At 44.4% G+C, this 10,351-nt stretch overlaps 2 protein-coding genes across 2 annotated transcripts; both read left to right on the forward strand.

The window, feature by feature from the left end:
* Positions 1,636-3,764, forward strand: LOC8083427 (putative F-box/FBD/LRR-repeat protein At5g22670). The gene is made up of 3 exons (XM_002446080.2): positions 1,636-2,769; positions 2,903-3,046; positions 3,159-3,764. Exons 1-3 carry the CDS (start codon positions 1,729-1,731, stop codon positions 3,570-3,572), a joined length of 1,599 nt encoding a protein of 532 aa, XP_002446125.1. The 5' UTR covers positions 1,636-1,728; the 3' UTR covers positions 3,573-3,764.
* On the forward strand, positions 7,599-9,582 carry LOC8067737 (putative FBD-associated F-box protein At5g56700). The gene is made up of 3 exons (XM_002446081.2): positions 7,599-8,523; positions 8,687-8,830; positions 8,942-9,582. The coding sequence occupies exons 1-3, from the start codon at positions 7,600-7,602 to the stop codon at positions 9,317-9,319; spliced, it is 1,446 nt and encodes a 481-aa protein (XP_002446126.2). The 5' UTR covers position 7,599; the 3' UTR covers positions 9,320-9,582.

The raw sequence follows: 10,351 nt of genomic DNA on the forward strand, positions 1-10,351 counted from the left end.
AGAGCAAATCGAGAGATTCCATGGAGCATGACGAGTTGAGTCTCATAGTTTAGAGATATTTCGGTTCGGAGAAGTTTTCGTGATTAACAAAATCCATGTATTAAGTATCAAGGAGGTGATGGGTAGATGTTAGGGTTTAATATAAACTTGAGTCGCACCATCAACACCGACAATGAATCAACCATGCCAATTGACTTGGCACAACTCGTATGCTAAGTTAGTGATGACGTTTGAACTATGATAGCTTGAGTCACATGAGGTCACTTGGCACAACCTAGCTGCCACGTCAGCCATGATGTTCGGACCATGCCGACTTGAGTCAAGCCAAAAGCCCTCACACTTCTAAGTCGCACCTAGACCTATAGCGTGACTCTGTTGCCACATCAGTTCCATCATGATTAGGTCGGTCCAACATCGTCAACGTGCAATCGTGCATGACCAAAAGGGTTACTTTCTGAAAATTAGTTTTGCGACTTGCTATTATTAGAATATTAATTTTTTTTGGGCTAAACAAAATTCTCTAGGAGGCTCTAGGCAAATACGTCCTTTGCGCCAACCCATTTGATGCGGCAAGGATACTTTATCAAAAGTTAGTTTGTGACGTTCTATATTATTAAAAAAATATTTTTTTTGGCTAAAAAAAATTCTCTAGGAGGCTCTAAGCAAACACATCCTATTATGCAATAGGGGACCTTCCTTCGTGATAAAAACAAGAAAAATGTTCAAACTACACCCTCTAGGTTTGGCCTATATCAAGAGGACATTATACAACATGTTAGAAAAATATATCTTGATTTTCTCCACTATTTTGATAGCTTAGGAAATCTAATAATAAATAAACACTAGAGTTACAATATCATACAAAACATAATGCTGAAAAATCATAATGTATTTTGCTAACACAAAATATGATGTCCTTTATCACGCCACAATTTGAAACTAAAACAAAATTTAGATGTAGAGAAATGAAAAAGAAATTCTTTTAAGGTATAAATTGAACCAACATGAAATAGTTGTAGGGAGTAAATTTACCGAATTGGTAAACAACACTTGGTTGTGTTTATTAGCCGAGTGAGACGTTATTTCGACCGCACTCGCGCCCACGGCTAGGGTTTCGGCGAGGAATTTGCTAGTGTTAGAGACGATGAGCTCATCGATGTCACGTAAGTTCATTGCGGGCTCTCTTTAGCCTCTTCCCCTCTTCTTCTCCAAACGTGGCAGACATAGAAGGAGGTTCAGAGAAGGTAGGCTGGCCAGACGGTTAGAGGCCCTGACGACATGGGAGGCGGTCAGCTGGAGCTCGCTGCGGAAGCCGAAGATTGGGGATGGAAAGGAGGCTGTGGTGGGGCGGTGGACGGCGTCAGGGGTGAGGAGGAAGATGAACAGTGAATGGGTAAAAAAAAAATCAAGTGTCAAGCACTTGGTCATGGGTAGATTAATTTCTAAATTTTTGGAACCAAATGTTTGTTTAGAGAGTTATCTAGGTACCAGCTAAAGTAGAGTAATTTTGATTTTTTTCCTTAAAAAATAAGAAAACTAGGAATTCATCTCACTACAGAAGTAGTAGAAGTGATTGACGAGTGGGGCATGGAGCAACACCTGCTCACCAAATTCCTCCGCTACAAAACAAAAGAGAAGCACTAGCTGTCTCGCACTCGCTCTTCTTCCTCCAAACCCCAAACCCTCGTCGCTTTCCCCACCTGCGGCGGCGGCGGCGGCGGCACGGCCATGGCCTTCCGGCTCCAGGCACGGCCAGGCTTCAGGGACCGCAGCATCCAGGGCCTAGCTCACCGCGGAGGCAGGGACCCACAGGAGCTGGAAGCGCTTTTCGGCCGCGTGCTCTCCTACATCCACCATGCGCTCCCTACCCCGCCCGTCTCCGTCGACGGTGACCTCTGCATCCTCTTCGACGCCGACGGTGGGGGTGTCGACCGCCTCAGCCGCCTCCCCGACAAGCTCCTATGCGACATCGTCTCTCGCCTCCCCATCAAGGAAGCCGCGCGCACGGCGGTGCTCTCCCGCCGTTGGAGCCCCATCTGGCGCGCCGCCCCGCTCGTCCTCGTCGACACTCACCTCCTCCCGGCCGGCGACGACGAGATCCCCATCGACCTCGACCACGCCCACTCTGACGCCGTGGCCGCCGCGGTCTCCCGCATCCTGGTCGCGCACCCGGGCCCGTTCCGCTGCGTCCGCATCACCTGCTGCTACATGGAGGAGGACCGCGCCCGGGTCGAACGCTGGCTCAAGCTCCTCGCTTCCAAGGGCGTCCAGGAGCTCTTCCTCATCAACCGCCCGTTTCCGCTCACCATCGACAAGCATCTCCCCGCCACCTTCTTCAGCATGACCACGCTCACCCGCCTCTACCTCGGCTTCTGGAGGTTCCCGGACACGACCACCCTGCCACGGAGCGCCGCCTTCCCCTGCCTCCGCGAGCTCGGCCTCTGCGGCACCGTCATGGACAGCCACGACATGGACTTCGTCCTCGCCAGGAGCCCCGTGCTGGAGATCCTCAACATTGAGGGCCACCTGCTGCCACCGCTGCGTCTCCGCATCATCAGCCGCAGTCTCCGGTGCGTGCAGATCAACGGGTCCAGAGTGGACAGCATCACAGTGGTAGACGCCCAGCGCCTCGAGCGGATCCTCCTGGGGTATGGGAGAAATGAGGATTCGTGCTTCAAGATCAAGATTACACATGCCCCAGCTCTGCGCATGTTTGGAAAAATTGAGCTGGCAAAGGACGAGCTGCAGGTCGGCAACACCATCATCAAGGTGCTTGGATTGCATCTCTCTTCTCTGATTCATTGGACGCCTAGCTTGTGCAATATTTGATGCCATTGTGTTTTTTTACCCTTATTAGTAACTGTTTCCTGCTGTGTGCATTGGGATTGTTTTTGCATTGCAGGCTGGGACAATGGTGAACCCAAGTGTCATGTTGTCAGCTGTCACGATCCTGGACCTCCATGTCCGTTTTGGGGTCCGCAATGATTCCAAGATGCTGCCCACAATCCTCAGATGTTTTCCCAACATCGAGACGCTGCATATCCATGTGAGCCAGAGACTGGTCATTTGATCTGGCTTTGATTTGCATCAGCATCTACTAGCATGAGTCATTTAGTGAATTTTTCCTGCCATTTTTGACTGGTGTAACTGATGTGCAGTCCAAGAAAACTACTGAATCCACTGGCAGGCTCAGCAACAAGTTCTGGAAGGAGTCTGGTGCCATCAAATGCGTCATGTCGAGCATTAACATGCTGCAAGTCCATGATTTCCGAGGGGAGCGGAGTGAGCTTGCCTTCCTCAAGTTCTTTATTGAGAGTGCACAGATGCTGAATGTGCTTGTGGTTGTGTATGCCAATGGGTTCTTCAGTTCAAGGGGTGAGGCCAATTCCAAAGTGAAGGCTCTGTTTGCTGGGAGAAAGGCCACACAAAGCTGTAAAGTGGTGGTCTGTGAGAGTAGGTTTTCTGAAGGTGGTAGCCGTTGGGACTTCGAACAAGGCTCTGATTTCTCTTTTGATGATCCTTTCGGAATCATCGGGTGTAGTTCCTTTGGAGTTAGTCAGTGGTTTGTTTAAGTATTCAGATGCAGGTATTGTTCTGGGTCGTTTGAGTTTCTTTGCCTTTTTCCTTAAGAACCTTAAGCCAGTCTCTTACTAGCAATTCAAGACCATGAGCCTTTGTCTTGAGGTTGCTAGTAATATCATCCACGCAAAAGACTAGTGCTACATGAATAAATGCTGCTTTCTGGATGTCATCCCTATCTTCTACTTTTGCCAAGTGTCTTGTGATGTTGATGAGATGCATAGATATCTCTTGTTTTCCTTACTTTGTTCCATATAATATGTGTTTAATTTCTTGCACAAACTATATCGCCTGAATGCCTGATTAAGTATGCAAGTTTGAAAAGTCAATTATTTGTTATCTTTATGTAGTTCTGGTTTCGCTTAAGGTCAAACAAAATCTCTGATGTGATGAAGCCCCTTTCAGAAACGAAACTAAAAAAAGTTTGACCTGCCTATATATTTCATAGTGCTAGCTTCATATCTCTGGATGTGGCTACAGTCCTATTGCACTATCTACCTGCATAGAAACATGCTATTAGTAATATTACTGGCACACGTTTATGAAATTAGTAGTGGTAGCTGATTTTTCAGTTTTATGAATTTTGTTGCTTGTTGGTAATTTTCTATGGCAACACTATATATGGACTATATTATAAGCATTTTATGCCACTTCTTTGGCTACCCGCAGATTGAGATTATGGATATGTTCATTAAATTAAATATATGTATTTATGTCTGGTTGATACTGGAGCTAGCTTTTGGTTTAATAGCAAAGCAATTCTTTCAATATGGGGATTTGGTTGCTTGCAGGTTCTGCATCCTGTATGATAAAGTCATAAAGCAGTGATCTATCACAATTTATCAAAGCTTACTAAGACCTTCCAACTTAAATGAAATCTGTCATTGATTAATTGAGGCATGCATTTTGATGAATGTAAAGTTTTACCTAAATCTGTCATTGATTAATTGAGGCATGCATTTTGATGAATGTAAAGTTTTACCTCCATTTCTTGTTTTGTAAGGACTAAGGAGTATTATGGTTTACAGGACTTTTAAGAAATGTACTTTGACCATTGATTTCTCTTATATTGCTGTAACTTTCATACATATAAAGGCCCTTGTTTAGTCCCCTCTAAGGTCCCATACATGCAAGTAGGAGTCTTATTTCTAGTTGGATTCTAGACTTATGTCCTTAACTCCTTATAGAATTAGAAGTCCTAATAGTACACGTCGCTTGAGTCCTAGTCCAAGTAGGATTTGAGTCACAATACAACATGGATTAATTACAAACAATCCCAGATCTGTGTTGGCATACTACTCCAGTTCATGTAAGCGTGCAGATTTTGTTGTTTGCAGGTTCTTCATCCTGAATGGGTGCCACTGTCGTGGATCTAGCTAGTTTGAGTTAATTGTATGTATCTGAAATGCGCAAATGATTAATGTAGATGTAGACATGCATTTCCTGTGAACCATATATCTTCAACTGTATAGCATAGTCTAACTTGATGGACATCATGAACCAACTATGACTTGCCTTGTTATTTCTTCTTGGGTCTGTTTGTATTTGAGTTTTGCATTTAAATTCGCAACATAAACTGGTGCTATGCTTGCTTTTTCCTTTCCTATCGAGCATGGTGAGCTTGAAGTGCTGAAGCTGGCACTACATGTTATGTGCGTTATAGTAGCACTGCATGTTATTCTCAAGCTGTTAGGTGCAATATTTATTTCAGTGACATTACTATGGATTAAGCATCTTATTATATCACTTGTTTGGCAAGCTGTGTCTTGACATTTGTGATACTAACTGTAGAGAATTTACTAATTATCTGTCCTTATGTTTGGTACTTTGGTCATCATAATTGGAGGTAGATTCTTAGGTATTACTACTATTCATGCTGCATTGCCCGTTGTTTTTCAGCATGCTTTGGTTTCATCTCGCAACACATTTTGTTGCTTGCTGTGGACTTTGCTTTGAAATGAAATGAATGTGCAATTGTGCAGCTTTGTTGATTAATGATGCGCAGGTAGAGCAACTCAATAATTATCTGAAATCCTTTGACAGCCTTTCCAGTTCTTCTAAAGTGAATTTTGCATGAACTTGTGCAATTTTGGTTGGTTAATCAGATGAGAGGCATCCCAGACAATTTCCTCTGCAATCCTTCTGGCAGTAGATTTTCTTGACCAGTGATTTTGTCCCTCCCGTTTGATTATGCACATATCTTGGTTGCACGTCGACTGTGATCGAAGCTGTAGTCTAAACTGGTGCAATTCACATGGCGATTTAATTGGCCAACTGTATTTCAAAATCCAAGCAATTGCTTACAGCTTACTCGCACAAAGTTTCTTTGATTCTTGCATGCTCAGATTTTGTTCATTTTGTTCTGTTTCTCTTGTTGCGACGGCTGCTCATCATCCGCTCATGCGAGCATCCCAACCGTTTTGCATAATTGGTTTGACAAATGAGGGAGTTTGCCAAGTCTCAAAAAAATATGGCAAAGGTGAAAAGAGGCAATCTCCAATGGTTTGGCATTAATCACTTCGCGCTAATTTCCCAATGCCAAGTGTGAACAGGTTTGGTATATATGTCAATCATTTCTCTCTTTTTGCCAAGTTAACAAAATTGCAAAGTCTAAATGCCAAACCGTTGGATAAGTGTTTTTAAGACTTTTTTGCAAATACATGAATGCAAAGCTTATTTGCAAAACGGTTGGGGATGCTCTTAGTATATTTGCATTTTTGCATTGCATGCAGTGCGTATTTCAGTTCAGCCTGCTGGACTTGTACTCCGTATTGGACTGGCGTAATATCACTGCTATCCAAGATTTCAGGTTACTGCAGTCTGAAACAAATGTATCCATAGTTAGCATCCATGCCTTGTGGCTCTATAATTATGCACTTATAGGAAAGCATTGCATTTTAGATGATGTAATTTTCCATGAGAAATCTTCGACGAAACAGTCCATATGTTGAATACATGGTATGGTCGGTGAATGCATCTGTGTGAATGCAAGCGAGGTCCTAGTGTCTAATACGGTAGTTTCCTAAATGATTGTAACTTGGAGTCCAAATTTCGGTTAAAAGTTAAAACATGTAGAAAATCACTCAAGCGTAGATATGATCCAAAATTTACTGCTTCATTAGTCATAATACATATTAGAAATTCTTTGATTATCCAGGTGGCCATGGGTCTATCTAAACATCAATTATTGTCCCAATCATGGATTAACGAGGCTCAAAAGATTCGTCTTGCAAATTACAAACGGACTATTTAATTAATTATTTTTTATCTATATTTAATGCTCCATACATGTGCCCGTAAGATTCAATATGATGAAAAATTTTGAAAATTTTGCAAAATTTTCCAGAAACTAAATAGCCTCTTAATAAACCAAGCTAGACAAAAAAATTGATATTTTGTATAAATTTTTAAATAAGATGAATTATTAAACTTGGTGTCAACAAAATCAAATCAAATGTTTTTCCCATTCCAATACGAAGATTAGAAAATGTTTGTACTCTCTTCCGCTGGGCATATAGGTGATGTTTTAGTCTTTGCATCTATTATACTCACTAGAATGTGTGTGATTTTTTTCTCTTTCTTTGCTGTGTGCTTGAAAAGAAGAGCCAAAAGCAGTTTTTTCAAAGCTCTCTATCAACTCCATGTATTGCTCTTGAAAAAATAATAAAATCTTTTTATAAATAAAATGGGTGACTGATTTCTTTTCTTTTTCAATTCAAAAAAAATAAAAACAGAAAAAACAAAAGAGCGACTGATTCGTGGGCTCGCGGACAGCCGGCTACTTGGCCCAACCAGCGTACCAACTCACTCGCTTTCTTATCAAAAAAAAAAAAAAAAAAAAAACTCACTCGCTTCTCCACTCCATTCCGCGACACCCACAAAACCCTCGCCGTGTCGAGGCGGCGCGGCGGCGCTCATGGCGAACCCGAATCCGGCGCAGTTCGTCCACCTCGACGCCGCCGCGGCATGGAGCCTCAGGAGGTGGAGCGGAGCACGTATGTCCTCCTAAAGGTACTCTACATGTGCCTCCCCGACACGCCCGTGTACGCCGGCGCCGCCCTGTCCGCCCGCCTCCCCGACGACGCCGAGGACCGCATCAGCGCCCTCCCCTTCTCCCTCCTCCGCAACATCGTGTCCCGCCTCCCCGCCAAGGACGCCGCCCGCACCACCGCGCTCTCCCGCCGCTGGCGCCCCGTCTGGCGCTGCACGCCGCTCGCCTTCGCTGATGCGCACCTCCTCCCGGGAGTCCTCGGTGGCCATCGCAGGCCCGCGCCCGCCGACACGCCGACCCTCGCCGACACCTTCTCCCGCGCCATCGCCGCGCACCCGGGCCCCTTCCGCGCCGTCCACCTCGTCTGCGGCTACTACGCGGACGCCGCGCGCCAGCGGCAGCTCGCGCGCTGGGTCCAGACGTTCGTCGCCAAGGGCGTCCAGGAGCTCATCCTCGTCAACCGCCCGATGCCGCTCCACGTGCCTCTCCCCGCCGCGCTCCTTGGCGTCGCCACCCTCACCCGCCTCTACCTCGGCCTCTGGAAATTCCCGGACACCTCCGCTCTCCGACAGTGTCAAAGTGACGCTGGCGTGGTGTTCCCGCACCTCCGCGAGCTCGTCCTCTGCTGGGTGATGGTGGAGAGCCGCGACATGGACTTCCTCCTAGCTGGGAGCCCCGTCCTAGAGACCTTTGGCATAATGGGAATCAGGGAGAAGGCGATGCGCCTCCGCCACGCTGGCCAGCATCTCCGGTGCACGCAGATCCTCATGTCAACTGTGGACAGCGTCACTGTGGTGGACGCCCTGAGCCTTGAGCGGCTCATCTTGTGGGAAGCCATGCCGTGCAACAGCTCTTGCATCAGGGTAAAGATTGGCAAAGTCCCCAAGCTGCAAGTACTTGGATACTTGAGTCCTGGAAGTCACATGCTGGAGATCCGGAATACCGTCATCAACGTAAATATGATTTTCAACTGCGTGCCAGTTTCTTTTATTGCCTTTGCATGTCTGACTGTTTTATTAGTATAATTCAAGAGCAGAAGCATTTGTAAATCAGCCACTGGTGCCAATGTCTGAACATAGCATTCCTTCTGTTCCTTGTGCTTTGGATGCATTCCAGGCTGGGATAAAGGCGACACCAAGCACCATGGTTCCAGGCATCAGGATCTTGGGGTTAAACATGCGCTTCGGAGACCGCAATGATTCCAAGATGCTACCGACTTTCCTCAGATGCTTTCCAAATGTTGAGAGACTGCATATTGTGGTACTAACAATGCATATTATATTGGCTTGTTCAAGCTCATCATATATACTTCTGCCATGATTGCATCGTCTATCACCTGTTAAGCTACTCACATATTTGTGCAATTTGCAGTCCAAAAAAAACGATGAAATTGCTGGCAAGATCAACCTCAAGTTCTGGCAGGAGGCCGGTCCCATTGAAAGCATCCGGTCCTCCATCAAGATGATGACTTTCCGTGAATTCAGAATGGAGCGAAGCGAGGTTGCGTTCCTCAAGTTCTTCTTCCAAAGTGCCCACGTGCTGAAGAATGCTGTAATTGTGGGGTCCAATGGAAGTTTCACATCCATTCCTGAGGTGATTGACAAAGTGAAGACTCTGATTCCTCAAGATGGGCCTAGTAATTCTTGCCATGTGTTGGTCTATGAAAGTTCAGATCCAGCTGGGGGTCCAGTCTTGAGTTTGCAGAAAGGGTTTGATTTTTCTGTTAGCGATCCTCTCAATTACCAGTAAAGTCAATGCTATCTCCATAGAAAGCAATGTTCTAGATTATTAACATGCTTTTTATGAAGCTTTTGTTGGTCCTACTGTCACCTTTAGCTTTAATTGCTGAAGTTAATAGTACTGGATTTCTTGCATATGAGTACTGTTAGTCAGGTTGTTCCTGCTATGGACCATTGTATGGGCGTATTCTTATTTCACTGATTTAATTTGGCTACACATGGCCTGGAATTGATGTTTATTTTCTCGAAATGTCCTTTTATATTTGGTGAAAACTAGAAATATAGTCTGAGCTATTATTTGGCTTGTTGTATCTGATATTTTCTTTGGTATGCTGAATTTGTTACTAGCAGACTGTGCATATTGAATGACCATGCAGAGTTACTAACAGATATACAAAATGCGTGAATGATCAATATATGCATGTGTTTTGTTGAATAAATTACTTAAACTGCATAAAAGCCTGGAATTTTAGGTCTTGTCTGCATGTTTGAAAGATTTTGCATGGAACTTTGCAACATGTGTTTAGGGGCTGCATGCTTTTCTTTTTTGTGCTGCAACATCTTTATGCTGTGCATGCTTTGTTCAACAATGACCGGATTAGTTGCTAAACTAATTGCGGTTCCGTAGTTGATAAAAACTGTGCACTATTTTGCCAGCATCTTATCTGACTTCTTTATCTGAGCTTTGCCTCACTCTGGTGATGCTATTGCAAATTATTTTCTCAACATACAATCCTTGGTTTTGGTCAAGTCAAACTATCTTATGTTTGACCAAGTTTATAGAAAACAGTATCAACACTTATATCACCAAATAGATTTACTATGAAAATATACTGCATAATTAATCTGATGATACTTATTTCATGTCATAAATGTATGTATTCTTTTGTATAAATTTGGTCAAACTTGAAATCGTTTGACTTTTTGGAAAGTGAGAATTGCATTTTTTGGGGGGTGATGGAGAGAGTACTTTGCTACTGCCTCGGCAGTTTCCTTGAGCTAGCTTCTGTTCCATCAATCTAGCTGTAACATTTTGTTGCTG

Source organism: Sorghum bicolor, chromosome 6 (assembly GCF_000003195.3).
Source record: "Sorghum bicolor cultivar BTx623 chromosome 6, Sorghum_bicolor_NCBIv3, whole genome shotgun sequence".
NCBI lineage: Eukaryota > Viridiplantae > Streptophyta > Magnoliopsida > Poales > Poaceae > Sorghum > Sorghum bicolor.